The 19,168-nt window shown below is 41.3% G+C and overlaps 2 protein-coding genes and 2 long non-coding RNA genes across 7 annotated transcripts; all 4 read right to left on the reverse strand.

The window, feature by feature from the left end:
* Window positions 1-249: 249 nt before the first annotated feature.
* Window positions 250-5,998, reverse strand: LOC136519879 (ubiquitin-conjugating enzyme E2 variant 1D-like). Its single transcript, XM_066513271.1, has 5 exons — window positions 5,829-5,998; window positions 1,309-1,448; window positions 1,100-1,225; window positions 876-1,002; window positions 250-503 (listed from the first exon to the last, which is right to left on the reverse strand). The coding sequence occupies exons 1-5, from the start codon at window positions 5,860-5,862 to the stop codon at window positions 445-447; spliced, it is 486 nt and encodes a 161-aa protein (XP_066369368.1). The 5' UTR covers window positions 5,863-5,998; the 3' UTR covers window positions 250-444.
* Window positions 5,999-9,270: 3,272 nt separating this feature from the next.
* LOC136519858 (serine/threonine-protein kinase STY46-like) lies at window positions 9,271-12,763 on the reverse strand. Of its 4 annotated transcripts, none has more exons than XM_066513260.1 (6): window positions 12,477-12,749; window positions 11,543-11,592; window positions 10,895-11,021; window positions 10,633-10,694; window positions 9,942-9,996; window positions 9,271-9,671 (listed from the first exon to the last, which is right to left on the reverse strand). In XM_066513260.1, the coding sequence occupies exons 1-6, from the start codon at window positions 12,609-12,611 to the stop codon at window positions 9,498-9,500; spliced, it is 603 nt and encodes a 200-aa protein (XP_066369357.1). In that variant the 5' UTR covers window positions 12,612-12,749; the 3' UTR covers window positions 9,271-9,497. The 4 variants fall into 4 exon arrangements, with proteins under 4 accessions (XP_066369357.1, XP_066369360.1, XP_066369346.1 ...); XM_066513263.1 differs by having other exon boundaries at window positions 10,907-11,021; window positions 12,477-12,726; XM_066513249.1 differs by lacking the exon at window positions 11,543-11,592 and having other exon boundaries at window positions 10,907-11,021; window positions 12,477-12,763.
* Window positions 12,764-14,657: 1,894 nt separating this feature from the next.
* Window positions 14,658-16,219, reverse strand: LOC136519889 (uncharacterized). The gene is made up of 3 exons (XR_010775066.1): window positions 16,046-16,219; window positions 15,591-15,677; window positions 14,658-15,061 (listed from the first exon to the last, which is right to left on the reverse strand). It is a non-coding gene; the product is annotated as an uncharacterized lncRNA (long non-coding RNA).
* A 73-nt stretch (window positions 16,220-16,292) lies between these two features.
* LOC136519897 (uncharacterized) lies at window positions 16,293-19,032 on the reverse strand. Its single transcript, XR_010775068.1, has 2 exons — window positions 18,977-19,032; window positions 16,293-16,395 (listed from the first exon to the last, which is right to left on the reverse strand). It is a non-coding gene; the product is annotated as an uncharacterized lncRNA (long non-coding RNA).
* Window positions 19,033-19,168: the final 136 nt, after the last annotated feature.

Genomic DNA, 19,168 nt, shown 5'->3' on the forward strand with positions numbered 1-19,168 from the left:
TGCAAACAGCTGGTCGTAATGAATACTAATACACGCGGCTCATCCCGATTTCTCAAGGTGATGCTCACTGACTAGCATGTGTGTTTCTGTGATATCTTATCATCCTTTTGCAACTGGTAGAAAGAGCAACAATAACAGCAGCTGTGATATCATACAGTGTTTCCTGAAGAAAATACCAGGCCTTGACAGATTACCCAACAGAACAGACTACTGAGTGTAACAAACAGGCAGATGAAGAGATGTGAAACATGCAGACACTGAACTCATTGTCTTTCACAGAATCTGAATCTGTTGCATGTTACATGGCGTGCAGGCAATTTAACAGTCATCGACACTTTATTGCGACAGTGGCATGATCAAGGTGAATTACAGGATTTCTGAGAGGGTCTCTCACCTTGGCATCTCGCTACTCAATTCAATGCTGTACATTGCAATGCACATAGATTACATGATGACACATCTAAGAGACAGCCCTTTCTGCTCTACTCTTTGATCTTCATTACCTGCACGGAAGAAACTAAGATTAACAACTGACAGGGGCGGTTTAAAGGGAGCACTTTCACAAAGATGGAAGGGGCATAAGCTAATATGACTAACTGACCTCATAACTAAAAAATACTAATTACAGTGCATAGTGAAGAAGATTGCTGGTGGCCATGCTCATTTGGTTCCTGTATCTGGTCATGCTGCCAGCTTCTGGCAATAAAAAATTTCAAGTGGGGGTGCTTGCTAGTCATTTTCCAAGAAGCCAGATATTTTTTGGCTTGACAATATAGTCTTGGCAAGGATTTCGGATATTCAAGACAGATTTATTTCAAGTAGCTACAGTTAAACAGCATTGTCAGCATCTACTGGAGGAATGGAAAGAACAATACCTTCATGAGGTTGGTACAGCCTGCGATTCTGAGGAGTTGACATCACCCTTTTTAAGCTGACCAGGATGTCCTCCATTGTGTGTTCCCTTTCCCAGTTTCCAAGCATAGGAAATAGACTTGGTTCAACCTAGAAAAGGTGCTAGTTAAGTACTAATAGGCCTAACATCATTCATAAATTGCCTTGGCAGGTTGTACGATACAAGAAACAAAAAATGCACGAGTACCAATCCAGTTTCTTGGTTCACACATGTCATATTGATCCGAGTCTGGAATCGAACAGTCGGTGGTTTATCTGGATAATCCGTATCACAAAACAGCTTTAATTGATAAATTCGTCCCTCGTGAACAGTCTGCGAAAAAATGCACCTCTTAGGTTTGAGAATAATAAAGCAAATGTATTATGTATCTAACTATGGGTATTTCTACAGCATACATTGGGAGGACCAATGATAGTTCCTGTCCAGGACCGCATATATATGTCATCAGCATCATCCATCCCATAGCTCACAGTTCCATCACCGATGCCCTTCTCACCACATTCTAGTTCTTCTAGCAGCCTAAAGTTTCTGGGAACTGCAGAAAACACCATAGAAAAAGTATGATCTAAATTAAATCAAGCCACATACATAGCAGGTATTCACAGTTCAAATTCGTTGTTCTTGTGAACAAAATAAAAGAGCAACAAAGTTTCATGGTTCACTGGAATTTAGTTTGGTTACCCATTAGACTTGCAACAACAACAAGAAGAAGAACAGCAAAGCCTTTAAGTCCTAAACAAGTTGGGGTAGGCTAGAGTTGAAACCCAGCAGAAGCAATCAAGGTTCAGGCACGTGAATAACTGTTTTCCAAGCACTACTATCTAAGGCTAAGTCTTTGGGTATATTCCATCCTTTCAAGTCTCCTTTTATTGCCTCTACCCATGTCAACATCGGTCTTCCTCTGCCTCTCTTCACGTTACTATCCCAGCTTAGGATTCCACTACGCACCGGTGCCTTTGGAGGTCCCCGTTGGACATGTCCAAACCATCTCAACCGGTGTTGGACAAGCTTTTCTTCAATTGGTGCTACCCCTAATTTATCACGTATATCATCGTTCTGAACTCGATCCCTTCTTGTATGACCGCAAATCCAACGCAACATACGTATTTCCGCGACACTTATCTGTTGAATATGTCGTCTTTTCGTAGGCCAACATTCTGCACCATACAACATAGCAGGTCTAATCGTCGTCCTATAAACTTGCCTTTTAGCTTGTGTGGTACCCTTTTGTCACATAGGGCACCAGATGCTTGGCGCCACTTCATCCACCCTGCTATGATTCTATGGCTAGCATCTTCATCAATATCCCCATCTCTCTGTAGCATTGATCCTAAATATCGAAAGGTATCCTTCCTAGGCACTACTTGACCTTCCAAACTAATATCTTCCTCCTCCCGAGTAGTAGTGCCGAAGTCACATCTCATATATTCAGTTTTAGTTCTACTAAGTCTAAAACCTTTGGACTCCAAAGCCTCCCGCCATTACTCCAGTTTCTGATTCACTCCTGTCCGGCTTTCATCAACTAGCACTACATCGTCCGCGAAAAGCATACACAAGGGATGTCCCCTTGTATGTCCCTTGTGACCTCATCCATCACTAAGGCAAACAGATAAGGGCTCAAAGCTGACCCTTGATGTAGTCCTATCCTAATCAGGAAGTCATCCGTGTCTCCATCACTTGTTGAACACTAGTCACAACATTGTTGTACATGTCCTTAATGAGCCCGACGTACTTCGTTGGGACTTTATGTTTGTCCAAAGCTCACCACATAACATTCCTTGGTATTTTATCATAAGCCTTCTCCAAGTCAATAAAAACCATGTGTAGATCCTTCTTCTTCTCCCTATACTGCTCCATAACTTGTCTTACTAAGAAAATGGCTTCCATGGTTTTACCCATTAGACTTGGAATTTTGAAAAAGAAAATCATACTGTTGACTGCTATAAAAGAACAGAGATATCGGTGCGATAGATCGAGCTTGCTTATGTGTACAATGATCTGATTAATGCTTGAGAAATGGTGCTATATAGTATATATACACATAGAAAACAATGACCTGATAAATGCAAGAAGGCTGAGAGGACAATAGTTGCAACTTTATAAAACCATAAGAACATGGACTTCCGGAGGCATTAAAGGTAGAAAACATTTCCTCCTCTCCCACAAATTCCAAGGCATCCTTTTATATGAGCCAAGTGCCTCCAAATCAGTAGGATAAATACCATGCTCTATATTTGGGGCAATATAAGAGGTTTGGTCGGATTATAAACAGGTGGCTGATAGCCTTATCTTTCAGAGGAAATTAGAATTTGCAGCTACTCTAAAATGAAGATGAAGGATCAAACATGTAATTCCCAATCAACTTGTGAGTGCACTCCAACTATCCCAGCCTTCTGACAACTATTTTGACACTTAAAGCTTAATAGGTTGTCTAAAAATAAATAGTTGGGGGCAATGGGACTTTAAGTGAAGGAGCTTAAACTTAGCAAATAAGCCACATACAGGCCCACTAAACATGTCCCGACTCTAATTATGTAGTGAGTGAAATCAGGATTGTTGACATCTTTGAGTATGCGCTACCAGGTACCTCCAGTCAGCTATATAGCAGGCTAACATGTTAATATGTGATGAACTCACAGAATATGTTGTTGGGCCATGGAAAAGTACATGTGGAATTGAACATGAATAAATGGTACTCCATTCATCCCAAATAAGTGCACATCTCGCATTTCAAGGAATCAACTAATTTTGAGTTTGAAGGGCGGGCCTGGTGCAAGCGGTAGAGTCTTACCGCCTGTGACCGGAAGGTCCTGGGTTCGAGTCGCGGTCTCCTCGCATTTCACAGGCGAGGGTAAGACTTGCCACTGACACCCTTCCCCAGACCCCGCACAGAGCGGGAGCTCTCTGCACTGGGTACGCCCTTTAACTAATTTTGAGTTTGACTAGATTTATATAAAATAGTATCAACATTTGTATATCCAAATAGGTTTAATATGAAAATAAATGGCGTGACTAATCTAATGATGCTTATTTGATATCATGAATATTAGTATTTTTTGTATATATATTTGGTCAAACTTGAGATTGGATGACTTAAAGGCTTTTAGCCTACCCCAACTTGTTTGGGACTTAAAGGCTTTGTTGTTGTTGTTGAGATTGGATGACTCCTTGAAATATGATGTGAACTTATTTTGGGACGGAGGGAGTATAAAAATAAGTTTGATTGGAATCTGCTTGATGATGATCAGTTAGTCAGTATAGTTATGGAATTGTGATATTGGGTTTAAAAGAAGACTATTGACTAGGGCCACTGAACACCCCACCGCTCCCAAGCTCAAAATATGAGATGTGCACTTATTTTGAGACGGAGGGAGTATAAAAATAAGTTTGATTGGAATCTGCTTGATGATGATCAGTTAATCAGTATAGTTATAAAATTGTGATATTGGGTTTTAAAAAATACCATTGACTAGGGCCATTGAACACCCCACCGCTATGCATGTGAACAACAATTCTGAATTACATTTACCACTTCTGTTGAAGATACCAAATCAACAACTCTACACCAAAGTACATTAATGTCGTCTCACTGTTCTTGTCCTAATGGAAAGCTGCTCTTTAGCTCATAGCTAGTGAATGTCTATTTATCCCCTTTAGGCAAGCAGATGCAAATCTTTCAGCAAGATCTCATAGAGGCTTTTCTACATAAGCAAGGCCACACATTAACTCAGCGCATGCTAGTTTCAGGAAATTCAGTTGATCAAGGTGAGTTGTGGATTTGTGCTATTTACATCAAGGAATGGCTAACAAAATCTAAAATGAATGAAGGAAATTGATAAGATGTCCATGGGTAGGTGTAGGACTAACAAGTAGGTAAAGACTAATATTAGAATCAGCATCACTGCCAAGAAGAGCAAGCATGGGCCCCCTTTAACTGTTAAAAAAGACCGTTAGGAGTAATTTCAGCTTCATTCCTTTACAATTTGGAAAATTATCTTTTGGTTATTTGAGGCATTGTAGTCAGAAATAGCTAAGCTTGACTCAATTCTGAACACCATTACTGTAGCTACACATAAGGATCTATAATCACTAGATTACTATATACTTGGAAATTTGATTCCAGTTACCAGATTGCACTTGTGGATTAATGGGCATTCCTGCTGGATAAGGATAACAAGCACCACATGCATATGCTAGTTCACTACCACACTAATTACTAGTACCCGAATCAATATATGACTCAACCATCCGGAAACGTACAGCTCTCAGATTACAAAACTATTTCAAGAGCAATGATTCCCAACAAGAGATGAGTGTGACTGCGCAACAAATTCAGGTGGTCCAGCCAAATCCCTAACCAATCGATCCATCTAGAATTGCGCTCTTCTTTGCTTATCCATGAAGGAACAAGCTTCCAAGTCTCGACCAAAACCTACGTAATAACTATCATTTAGAAGGAAAGGTCAGCTGGGCCTCACCAACAACTACAGGGAGATCCTAAATTTACCCCGGCATTCCACCTCGGCACTACAAGTCTGCAATCCCATCCGAAGGCAATCCTAGTTCCCGACAGACCTATCTTTAGCCCAAGAGGTTGTTCACTACATGGCGGTAGAAACGGTAACTCTGCACCGAAGTCGCGCACGGCAATCTTGATGTGGCGTCAATTTCAATCAGAGGCAATGCCAGATCGGGTTCCCCAATCAGCCCCAGGTGATCCTGAGCCCACTCCCACCAAGCTCCCTCCTCCCTTACTCGACGGGCGGCCATATCCAATCGGGAATCCAAACAGCCATGCCTTGTTGGCCACAGAGATCCCGACTCTCCACTCGAATTAGCAGACCAACGAACACACAAACACACCATATGCAGCTAGGCACCTCGGTAGAAATGACGGACAGAGACTGCTACTCACCGATAACCGGACCCGAGGATCCCTCGGACCCCATGGCGAACCCGTCCGCTTCCTCCAGCTTCGACGCTGCCCCCTGCGATCTCTTCAGACGGGAGGAGAGGAGGATGCGTGCTGGAAGCGGCCGTGCTAAACCGAGCAGGGAGGAGAAGGAATATACCGAGCCCCGCCCCCGCGTGAGGTCGTCTTCGGTGGGACGCCGAGGTCCGAGCGGGCACCGGGGACTGGGGAGTAGAGCAAGAAAGGAACTGCTCTGCTGCAGAGACAGAGGAAGGGATACCGGATACAGCAGAGAGAGGGTTAGAATAAATGGAGTTGTTTAGCTTTAACTCCCACTTATTGAAAAAAATGAAAATAATTAAAAACTGAAATAAATATTTCTTCTGCCCTAAAATAATGGACACTCTAGGGCAGTTCCAATGGTGCATTCATGATGGTTTCTATTCTCATTAAATGATTTGCCACGTAGGCAAAACGCTAACATGGCAACGTAATTAATGAAGAAAGAGAGCAAAAATCATAGAAATGGTTTCTTCATGAAGAAATCAGGTCTACTCTTGACCCAATGCACCAAGAAACCATAAAATCGTCATTGGGGAGAAACCACCAGTTTCTAGGAAGCTCGTGTCGCACTTCCATTGGAGGAAGAAGATAGAGTTGGGAGATAGAAAGAGAAAATAATTATTACTCATAGAAATCATGGGTTGAAAAGCAGTACTTTTTTTGTGCGGTATCCTATGTCTTTCATTAGGATTGCCCTTAGGGGCAGTTTGTCAAGGCTGTGACTCCTAAAACAGCTTGGGGCCTCTTAGACCATCTCCAAGACCTTTTTTAAATCCCACTCTCTAAATTATCATTTGAAGAGTCATTTGTATAAAAATCGCTCTCTATATCTTCTTACTCTCCAACAGTTTTTCTATATCTTATGCATACTCTAAAGAGCCATTCTCGTCTTCTGTTTTTGGCTAGCGAAAAATCCAAAATAGAGGATGGCTATATTTGGATGACCATTTAGAAAAGCTGTTGGAGGGTAGTTTTTCACCAAAATTTCTATTCTTAGCACTTAGGAAGGATATGGAGAGTCTCTTGGAGATGCTCTTATGAAGCAATTGCTCTAGTAGAGGTAAAATCATTTTGAAAACATTTGGCAAAAACAACCTCAGTAGCAATTTTGTAAGATAGACATTTTGACACGGTACCATGGCAAGAGCCAAGAAGGTGAAGCCATGTCAAAGAGGCTCTTGGCTATGAATCTAAATTGTCAAGTTAGGGGATCCCCCGCCCCCGCCTTCGTCCCCGCCCCACATGTTGTTGTGTTGCTGGTCGCATATTAACTTCATCCTTGCAGAGCAACATCTACCCACCCATGTTTAGGCTTTGTGCATAGGGTATGTTGGTTCTCATCTTAGACCTAGCCTATCCTAGCTAGCTAAGCCGTGCAGCTAAAACTTGCTCCTGCAATGAAAGAGGTGTCTGGTTTGCTTATCCTAGATAAGCCTAGCTTGTATAGATCTTATTTGGATGGCTGGATAGCTCGGATACAGTCACCATGTTTTTTTGAAGGTGAGTTTTAACTCAATCACAGTCCCGGGGTTCACCGCGTGGAGGTTGAAGAACTCGACAGCGATGAAGGCAAGCATGCGAAAGAGGCAGACAGAGATGACGAGGTTGTGGCGCATGTGCACTCCGCCTTCGACAGAGAGGAACACTAGGAGGTGAGATGAGCGTGGGCGGAAGCCTGGTTACGGGGAACAACCCCTCTCCCATTTGCACCTGGTCTGTCTTTAGTGTGGTCGGTGCATTGTTGGGCCTGGCCTGAAGACCTGTTTAGGCAATCAAACAGGCCCAGGTTAGCTTCATAGAGTTTAGATCCTAACTCTACAGACAGAATTCATTCTTTTTCATGTATTTGCGGATCATATTTATTAAGGATAATATCCAAAGCCACTAGTCCATCCAATTCCCTGAACTTCAATCAAATCAAGAAGGAACTAAAGAAACCGCCGAAGAAAACAGGGGGAAAGTCAAAGGAACCCAGCACATTTATATTATTGCGACCCTACCTGACGCTATGTCACCAGAATAGCAAGGGCCATGAGGGCAACAACAACGTGGACTGAGAAAAGCATATGCCTCACCTAAAAGCTAGGCACACGTAAACTAAGAAGCTAGCAAGCTATCAAGCTCTCATCGCGAGCAACACAACTAAGGTCTGAAGAAGCGCACATGGCTTTTTGCTAGATCTTTTCCTATCTTCTCTCGGATATAGCGTAAGCATCTAATGGAATCTCGCGTACTTCGTTAGAGGCTTTATTCTTTTTCAGATGAAGCACTTATTACCTCAGAAAGCCACTCATATAGCCTGAAGAGCCATTAAACTGTATGATATGGAGGTGAGATGCATACGTGGAAGATGGGGCTAATGCCCAAGCTGTAGCTGGTCCGTTGGGGAAGCCCTGAGAGGGCATTCACCCTGTTCGCTTATACTGAAGTTTAGCTTACTACTGCAGACGGCCTCTTTGCCGAGGGCCTCATCTACTGCAGACGGCCTCTTTGCCGAGGGCCTGAGGCCCTCGGCAAAGGCCCATTAACCCTCGGCAAAGGTTTTGCCGAGGGCGGCCCTCGGCAAAGAGCTCTCGGGGAATTTTGAGCCGGCGAAGAGGGTCTTTGCCGAGGGCCCTTTATCGGGCACTCGGCAAAGCCTTTGCCGAGGGCTGGACCGGCACTCGGCAAAGAAAAGCAGCCGTCACGGTATCGGCGCCTGGGACGGAGTCTTTGCCGAGGGCCGTCTCCGAGGGCCCTCGGCAAAGAATTATTCTTTTTTTTTAAAAAAAATCTTTGCCGAGGGCCTCCAACCATGGCCCTCGGCAAAGAAATGTTGCAGAATTTTTCCAAAAAATCTTTGCCGAGGGCAATGGAACGGCCCTCGGCAAAGAATTATTCTTTTTTTTTTTGAAAAATCTTTGCCGAGGGCTTCCCCGTAGGCCCTCGGCAAAGAAATTTTAATTTTTTTAAGAAAAAGTCTTTGCCGAGGGCCTCCAACCATGGCCCTCGGCAAAGAAATGTTGCAGAATTTTTCCAATGAATCTTTGCCGAGGGCAATGGGACGGCCCTCGGCAAAGAATTATTCTTTTTTTAAAAAAAAATCTTTGCCGAGGGCTTCCCCGTAGGCCCTCGGCAAAGAAATTTTAATTTTTTTTAAAAAAGTCTTTGCCGAGAGCCTCCAACCATGGCCCTCGGCAAAGAAATGTTCCAGAATTTTTCCAATGAATCTTTGCCAAGGGCAATGGGACGGCCCTCGGCAAAGGATCCTTCTTTGCCGAGGGCCTTGGTCATTGCCCTCGGCAAAGAGGCAGAAATTTAATTTTTTGTTTTGTTTTTTGCATTCCATCGACACAAGCATTTCATATATATACATATATATATCAACCATCACATATATATATCACACAGAACCCATTTTCTCACAATATATTACAACGACAAGTCACATGTTCATCATCATTCACATGTTTATTACGAAAAGTTCATGAAATTCAAGCACAAGTCAGAACCATAAACCACAAATATTACAATAAAGTCCAACCAGATCACCTAGCACTAGTCCTCAAGATGCCATCCAGTGACGACAAATACATCCAATGACGACAATGAGTACCTCAACTATGTACCTCAAGATGCCATCCAGTGACGACAAATACATCCAATGACGACAATGAGTACCTCAACTATGTACCTCAAGATGCATCCAGTGACGACAAATACATCCAATGAGTAGTCATCAATTGTTGAAAATGCATGTGCTTCTTGGATGTCAAGACCGAGCTCGGCAAGCAAACAGGTCAGCTGTAAAATAATGCATAGACCACAGAGTGTCAGGTGGCAAGTAGTTGCCAGTTCACAACAGAAGTTTACTCTGGAAATGGCTTTAATGTATTTTGTTAGTTTCTTCCTACTATTACCAAGTTCTTTGTTAAAACTATTTTTTCATTCATTATGTATGCTGGCTTCTTAATTTACTGAATTTAGTTAGCTCTATTAACTATGCCAGGGCTAATTCTGTGAGTAGCCGTGTCAAAGAATTTCCACACTCCAAGGAAAAAGAAGTGTGACTACCTGACTAAGGAGCTTTGGCTTATCAATAGTTGCAAAAGTTATCTCATGCATTGGCCTGCAAGATTCAGAACAGAGAGAACAATGAGTTAACAGAGAATATAACTTCTCAAATTGTTTGCATATCAACAGGCTCTATATGTCCCTAAATATGAGCTTAAGTTTTATGTACTCGGGAAAAGTGAAGGCCTCCACATATGATAATCTATCAGTTTCATGCAATGTCATCAAACCAGAATGAAACAAAAAGCTTAAAGATGCTAGCTACGGCAAGTATCGGCCTTTTTGGAGATGCTTCCACCCCTAACCAAGATTCATATATATATCAAACTTAAGAAAGTGTGGATTTTCTTGTATTCAAGGAAAATAGTATATATCCACATATTAAGATCAGTGTTTTTAAAGAAAAGGCACGTCAAGACATATATGGAGCCGATTCGCAGCAAAGCATTAGAGCTTACTGTCTACTGCTCTCATTTTTTTAATAAAGGAAAAAAATGCATTCTTCGAAAGGTAAATACCACCACAATTTAGCCATGTTAGCCATTTGTAAAACTGCAACTCCGAAATATCAGAAACAGTCTATTGGGGGTCCAGAAGGGTGATTTTATTCATATTATACATCCTGAAATGCTAAACAAATAAGGAAAGAAAAAACCGAAAATCCAGCATCGCATAGGAGGAAATTGTTTACCTGGAAATGAGATGTACACTGTGATCAGTATCATCACTCATGTCGCAAAGGTGTGTGAACTCCTGGAACAAAAGGATAATAACATCATAAAAAGCATCTTTTCACAATCTTAGACTTTGGCATTATCGAACACAGAGAGGTACTTGGTCAGGAAACGATGCACACATTTCTGAACGAAGCGCAAATCAAAATCGACGCGTGTGCAACATGCAACCATGCGATTACAGTGGATCCAATTCCAATGGGTGGATGGATGGATTACTGGATTTCTGACCTGCACGACGCGCACGGACAAGGCGGGCCGGCGTTCCGAATCGCGCGCCTCCTCGAGCAGCCGCTGGTGGGTGACCACGTCGTCCGCCCTCTCCGCGTTCACATCCAGCGCGTACCTGCGCAAGCGATTTAATCCACAAGCTCATTAGACCATGCTTTAACTAATACCAGCAATTAAAGCTCCTCAATGGAAAAATTAATCACAATGACAACTCCAACACCCTGATACATAAATAAAACCAATTCATCGCCAAACCTTGGAGAGGATTCACTTTTCACCACCATTGTCAATTAAAGTCATATAAAAGAAAACCATTAGCACCCAAAAATGCAAATGCGATGCAAATGCCATGCCTTGTGATGCAATGCCAAGAATAATTCCACAAAGAGAGTATACACCGCTTATACCATAAATGTCTCTCCTTATTTGACAACTTAAGCATCATCCTAGTTATGCCAACAAGAGCCATTACCAAGTTATAAATAAAGAGCAAGGCATATGTAATAACAAAAGTAAGATGGTCATAAATTTATATTGGAACGGATCATATTTGATAAGTTATCATTCTGAAATTTAAGGTGGAGGTGGAATAAAAAGCAAGTTAAAGCTTGTAGCAACCACCGCTACACTACTTGCCTCCCACAGAAGGAGACAACTGCTCTAGGCGTGATCCGAAGCATTACCACCTGTTTTGACACAATAAGATCAGATTATATCCTCAAACAACCATGTGCAGCAGTGTTGTTTCACTTTTTGTATCCTTAAAAATACAAAGGATATGACAACACGCAAACACACCTTAGAAACCTAAGGGAAAAAGCTTACAACTTTATTCAGAACCTCTATTTTTAACATGACCCCAATATCAATAAGGATAGACAAACTGCATTCCTTGTCAACAACATCAATAATGAGCAGCAGTGCTTCTCTTTTTCACATCTATTTTTATACAACAGATTAGATAACCAATAAATATATATTGAGAAACTAGAGTGAATAAACTACAACTTTGGTAGCAAGACAATAATTTTATCAGATCTCTATGGTCACCTAATATACAACTCAAAACAGACCTTCAGAATCTGCCTAACAGCTCATGTACCAATATACAGAAATTCATATCTCCCAGACTATACCATAGAAAAATATGAAATTTTGCTGGCAGTAAGAACTTTTATGCCCCTGCAAAAGACTTCATAGTTGAAAGAGCCAATTCGGCCATTTACTATATGAACAACACCAATGAAACAGACCTACTTGATCTGCCAGGCAAACATGAACAGCCATAATAATCTAGCCGTATCTCGAGTTCTACTCCACCAAAAAATACAAATAAAAACAATATGGAAAGCTTTCAAAGTCCTCTATAACTTCCTAAACTATCTCAAGGATCAATTCCGCGCCTAACCAACCCAAAACTCGAGCCCTAGACAAACTGCTGAATCTGCCAGGAACCCACAACTAGAAAACGAGGCTAAACTCCAATCCAACCTCAAAACCTCTAATCCCCGCTGCTAACAACCTCGAAAAACTCTTAATTACAGGGGAGGGGAATGGATTCAACTCTTACCCAAGGCTTCCCCATGAAAATCCGCTGGGGGAGGTTGGGGGAAAACCCCGATCTAACACATCTCCTTGATCCTCTCTTCCTCCTCGATCCGTTTCGCTGCTCCAATTCAAATATTGATGCTGCAATGGAGGGCATCTAGAAAGGGAAGGGAGAAGTGGAGGGAGGAGGGGCTTGCTGAGAGAGGGCTCGTGAGGTTGGGGAAAGGGGGCGGTGCTGGTGTCGGCCAGAAGGAGGGGGCTCGAACAGGGGTAGTTGGATGGCCCTTGGCCCATCTGGGGTCGGGCCCTTTGCCGAGGGCCCAGACAAAGTTTTTTTATTTTTTTTTTAATTTTCTTTGTCGAGGGCCATTGGCCAGGCCCTCGGCAAAGATCCCCTTTGCCGAGGGCCAGGCTAGGCCCTCGGCAAAGATTTTTTGTTTTTTTTTTGTTTTTTGAACCCAGTTTTTTTTTGTGGTGCTATAATACATTATTGAAAACTCAATTTTAAAATTTGGGCCAATTTTGACTTTTTTTGATATATTTCCCTACTTTATTTCTTTTCGTTGATTTTTTTCGAATATTTCAAATTTGAACTGCAGTTGGATGGAATAATGCAATTTAGTGATTCGAAAAATATTATTCATGGTATTTGGTGTATGTTGAGTCCCTATCCATGAACTCGCATCAAATTTCGGGCATCTTCTTCACGTAACATGACGAGGAACTTGTCGGAAAAGTATTTTTAAATTATATAAAATCCATACGAAGTCCGAAAATCACGAAACTTGTCGAGGTGTCATGTTATCGTATGTGTAGGCTGTGGTAAAAAATTGAGAAGGTTTCGAGCAAGTTGTGACGTCGGATGCATAAAACTCAGACATCTCCACATGTGATCGCATGTGATCACATGTGCAGATGTCTGGGTTTTTGGCATCCGACATCACAACTTGCTCGAAACCTTCTCAATTTTTTACCACGGCCTACACATGCGATAACATGACACCTCGACAAGTTTCGTGATTTTCGGACTTCGTATGGATTTTATATAATTTAAAAATACTTTTCCGACAAGTTCCTCGTCATGTTACGTGAAGAAGATGCCCGAAATTTGATGCGAGTTCATGGATAGGGACTCAACATACACCAAATACCATGAATAACATTTTTCGAATCACTAAATTGCATTATTCCATCCAACTGCAGTTCAAATTTGAAATATTCGAAAAAAATCAACGAAAAGAAATAAAGTAGGGAAATATATCAAAAAAAGTCAAAATTGGCCCAAATTTTAAAATTGAGTTTTCAATAATGTATTATAGCACCACAAAAAAACTGGGTTCAAAAAACAAAAAAAACAAAAAATCTTTGCCGAGGGCCTGGCCAATGGCCCTCGGCAAAGAAAATTAAAAAAAAATTTAAAAAATCTTTGCCGAGGGCTTAGCCAATGGCCCTCGGCAAAGATTTTTTTTTTAAAAAAAAATAAAAAATCTTTGCCGAGTGCCTGACGGCGGGCACTCGGCAAAGACTGACGCCAGTGGCCGCCGTGACCCATCCGGCCATATTTGCCGAGGGCCAATTTGCCGAGGGCTAGGCCCTCGGCAAAGATTTATTTTGCCGATGGCCTCTTCTTTGCCGAGGGCCTAGCCCTCGGCAAAGGCCTCTTTGCCGAGGGCCGATCTTTGCCGAGGGCTCCTGGGGCTGGCCCTCGGCAAAGAGAGCCTTTGCCGAGTGCCCGAGATCCAGCCCTCGGCAAACCCTGAAGCCCTCGGCAAAGGATGGGTTCCCAGTAGTGTTATGTTGATGCTTACGTTGAAATATTATGAGAAAAAAATATTGTTTCACAGCTCAAAAAGTAGCTCAAGGGAACAGATGATTATCGTGAGGAATAAGTCGTTGGTCTGATCTCGTCAGTAATAGTGAAAGATGACTTCGTCGGTACTCGGGATCCAAAGGATGCATTGGCCTCCTCTCTTGTATATATACTAGATGGACAATGCTCTCTGTGTGGGATCATGGTTGAAGACAGCTTCCATGCAACGGTGGAGTGCCCGCACGCAAGGAATCTCAGATGGGCAATGAAAGAACAGTAGTAGAAGCCGCGCGCCCCTGCGCGCGTGCGCAGGTGATCATCTAATCTTATGATTGCTATACCTTATTCACATAAGCATGGCAAACCTGTAGATGTTAATGGATCCTAGCAACAGGAATGGATACTATTTTCTTTGCAAGTGCAAGCCTTACAAACTAAACTGTGACAAAAAGGAAAAAAAGATCATGAGAACAGAGTGGGACACAGAGACAACCACAAATGTGGTCGGCATAAATCTCAACTGAATCGTGCATTTGTACCAGGAGCTAAATTTGCTTGGAATAAGTGCACACTAAGAGTATTCTGGGTAGCTTTGAGCAGTACCACAAATGAGCCGCAACAAAAGTTACACTTTAAGCAGGCCATGTTCTAAAACTCTCCTGCATGTAAGGTGGGTCATGGATGGATGTTAACTAAAGTTGCCTTTGCACTCCACTCAGTCCAAAGAACCGTTGTCCGATCAACCAAGTGTGAAGGTACTACATCTACGAAGCACGCAGCTATTTGTCCTCAACAGTCTGCAATGAGGGAAGGATTGAATCAGTTGCAATGGAAGCCAGTTAAAAAACAAACTAATCATTACAATGTTGTACGGTAACATGTAGCACAATTGAATTTACTCCGTACGTTTCAAGCATCAGATGACCACCGATTTATTTGCCACATATACTCTGAAGCCCCAACCCTAAACAATATTATATTGTTGTTATATACATGCACATTGTTTATTGAAGCCCAAGTTCTTACATATCATCACGAAAAGGTAACCAGCAGCTATATATGCACATATGAGCAGAAATTTAGTCAAAACTGTCATGCCCAACTCAGCGGGCTGGATGAGTAATTTAAATCGATATTTTGATTCAATACTTGGTGGAGCTAAATTAGTATAAGTTTGGTTCTTTAACATTTGAGGTGACAAATCTTGGTTAGCCCAAAAAACAGTAGACCCAAAAGATAGTCTAGATACATAGCCAACCATATGTTGTTCTGCTTTTAAGATTGGTAGGGCACCTACAAACATGCACGTATCCATAATTCAGATACCTTATTGTCATTGACATGTGGCGGAAAAAACGCAAAATAGCAATAACATGGAAATATTGCCAGATTTGACATATGGGGATGCCCCACCTGCAATGTGAAACAAAAGATCACAAAAAAGTGATAATCATGACTACATATTATTAGAAGCACCTCACAGGTATCATCATATACTCAAGTTGCAGTAGGTACACCATTAGCAATGGCATATGCTAAGACGAAAATAAATAAAGCAGCACCCTAGGCACACACCTATACATAGTGATGAAAAGACTAAAACAACAGAACAATGCATTGAGACAAGCTCTGATTTTTCTGCCACAAGACAAACCTTATGCATAAGCAAAATAAATTCATACATACAGGAAATGGAATCAAGGAATCGGAGACATAGAGCAGAACACTGATCTTCACTTCACAACATATCATTGCAGTAAAAATTGGAGAGAAGTACATACCTCTCATTTCATGATTTTTACTTCACCTTTGGGAGGCACACACCTGTATATACCGATGAAAAGAGTACAACAGCAGCACAGTACATTGAGCCAAGGTCCGATTTTTCTATGAGAACACAAACGTTATGCATGAGCAAAATAAATTCATACGTGCAGGAAATGAAATCAAGGGATCGGAGACAGAGCATTATACTGAGTTGCACTTGACAACGTATCATTGCACTAATAACCGGAGAGAAGCACATACCTCTCATTTCATAATTTTCACTTCACATTTGGGAAACCCTCCACTGTCATCATTTTTTTTAAAGCTGGAACCTAAATTTGCTTCATCCAAAAACAAAAAGAAACTGATACAACAACGAACATAATTAAATTTATTTTGAATCTTCGATTAACAGTTCCCTTGTTAATCAAAGCAGCACATGCAGGTAAACTGCATGCATTAAAAAAACAATCTAGATATGGTGATATGGAACAAAGGAGACTATTCACCCTAGGAAGATATGAGGAGCACGAAGAAATAGATAGCTGGTAGCCTGGCACTGCATCCTAACTATTCAACTAAGCAAGGTCGGGTTACTAAAAAGGCTGTAATTTAAGATTAAAAAGCACTGGAATGTTGCTCTTCGTGGGTGGAGTTTAGACTACTAAAAGAGATAATGCGACAGTCTGTACAGTATTAATTTGAATTAGGCAACAGACTATTGTTTACGTAACAAATCTATTCCACAATCTTTTTGTTGAATCCAAAATTCTTATTTGTAGTATAGAGCGTAATTGGTCTGAAATAGCCAAATAGGTAGAGTATAGCAAGCCTCAGAGCGGAGGAACCTATATAGCAGCAAAGGCAATAGCGCGCAACCTCGAACCGGTATGGCGAGCATTTTTTTTATCAAAACGTTAGCACTACAACAAGAGCCCCCAAAACACATTAGAACCAATCTCCACAAAGTCGATAAATGAGATATTTTGTAGAAATAGCTCATGTTCAGGTAATATTGGTAGTAGAAAGTTATCGCACTATCAGGAAATTAGGAAAAGACTACCTCTATTAAAACGGACCTATATCAACACATAGTGCAGTGAGAACTCAAAGAAACAGGAGAAGCAAAAGTCATCACAGACAAGCAAAGTGTCTGATAATGCCATCTCTGGGAATAAGGTGTGTGCTCAGAACCAAAAGTGTATAACCCGACGTCACAAGCAATGGTCACGCACAACGATGACAAATCAAGAAGAATATATCTAGCACTTCACTGGCAATAAGCAGAAGCTCAGATTGCATAATTATGTGCTATGGACGTTATAGAAAATGATCATAAGCAAGTATGAGCGCAAAACCAACGGAAATGATTAGAATAGGTGCAAAGGGAGGCAAAAAGTCGAACTAACCAATTGACCACTGCCTCAGCTATCAAGGAAGAAGCAGAAAGGCTAAAAATACACAAAATAGAATAGGTACAAAGAGACGCAAAAAATCAAAGCTACCAACTGACCATTGCCTCAGTGGTCATGGAAGAGGCAGAAACAGGTGTGAAAAATAGAATCAGCATTATTGGTCATAATTGACCATCGCCTCGGTTATAATTGAGCAGGTACTTAGAGATAGGAAAATAAAACCAACATTGGTCACCCGATCACCGTCTCAGTCATCAACATAACCAATTGACTACTGCTTCAGCTGTGATGGAAGAAGCAGAAAGGCTCCAAAATACATGAAATAGAATAGGTAGAAAGAGACGAAAAAAATCGAAGCAACCAACTGACCATTGCCTTAGTGCTCATGGAAGAGACAGAAAGAGGTGCAAAAAATAGAATCAGCATCGGTCATGGTCACTGTATCAGCTATCAACATAGCATGGAGATGTAAAAGGAACCATCGAAAAAACAGAACCAACCAAGTGACCATTGACTCTAGTTATCATTGAGCAGGTAGAAAGCGACAGGAAAAATAAAATCAACTGTCCTCATGATCACCACCTCAGTCATGAACACAGTAGAGAGACATGAAAGGAAGAATCATCATAGCTCATGAGTATTGTCTCAGTTATCTAGAAAAAGAAAGAGGTGTAAATTGTGGAACGATAGCTCATGATCACTGCATCAAACATTAAACATTTATTGTGTATTCATCACAGCACGACCCTATTTCCTCAAATTAATCTAACAACAAGAGGAAAGTGTACTCATCATTGGACATTACCAAAATCATGACACTGCAGTGCACTAAGAAATGAAACAAATATGGCTGTCATGGTGATGTCCTTAGATATAAGACACAAAATCATAAGCACTACAGTCAACTAATAAACAAAACAAATATCATTGCCATGGTCATGTCCTCAGATATATGCCATATAATCATGAGCACGGCGGTGCCTTAAGAAATCAAACAAATATCATTGACATGGTGATATCGTCAGATATATGGCACAATACCTAGTAGTCTCAAGATCCAGCCGAACCGAGCAGGTCACACGATACGCAATACAAAAAAATCTGCTGTAAGGAAGTAACCATCTAGATTGGTAAGAGAAAAGTGGGAGAATAATAGATGGATTGCCTCCAAATCGTCCTGCTGCACTCTTTCAACCAATAGTCATCAGTGCAGTATAGTCTTTGGATCGAAGCATAGATTACAGACTACAATTTAAAATTTTAAAGTATAGGACAGTGACATATCAATTAATTCGGTATTTGGCCGCAACCATCATTTCTCAATCTCGCATGGACCTACTTTGCAGTTGTATGCATTATCGTTCACTATTTGAAGAATGTTTAAATTTGCAATCTCATAAACAACCTTAAGCAAATATTGTGCAATGGTTTCCCCAGTTTTTTTCAATTTCAGTAAAATCATCAGCATATAACAGGTCATGAACGCATAAGTAACTGGTGGCCAAAGGAAGAGGTCGATGGCAAACTAACCGGGTGCTTATGCTTCCTAGGTACATATATTACAACCAAATGAAGTGTGGATGCACCCGGAACAAAAAAAGTAAGATACACATCAATAAAATCGGAAACATGGGTGTACTAAATGGACAAGCAAGTATCAGAAGGGACTAATAAACGGATAAGTACGAAAATAGATAAAATACGCACGAAATTAGTAAGGAC

This window comes from Miscanthus floridulus, chromosome 2 (genome assembly GCF_019320115.1).
Source record: "Miscanthus floridulus cultivar M001 chromosome 2, ASM1932011v1, whole genome shotgun sequence".
Classification (NCBI taxonomy): Eukaryota; Viridiplantae; Streptophyta; class Magnoliopsida; order Poales; family Poaceae; genus Miscanthus; species Miscanthus floridulus.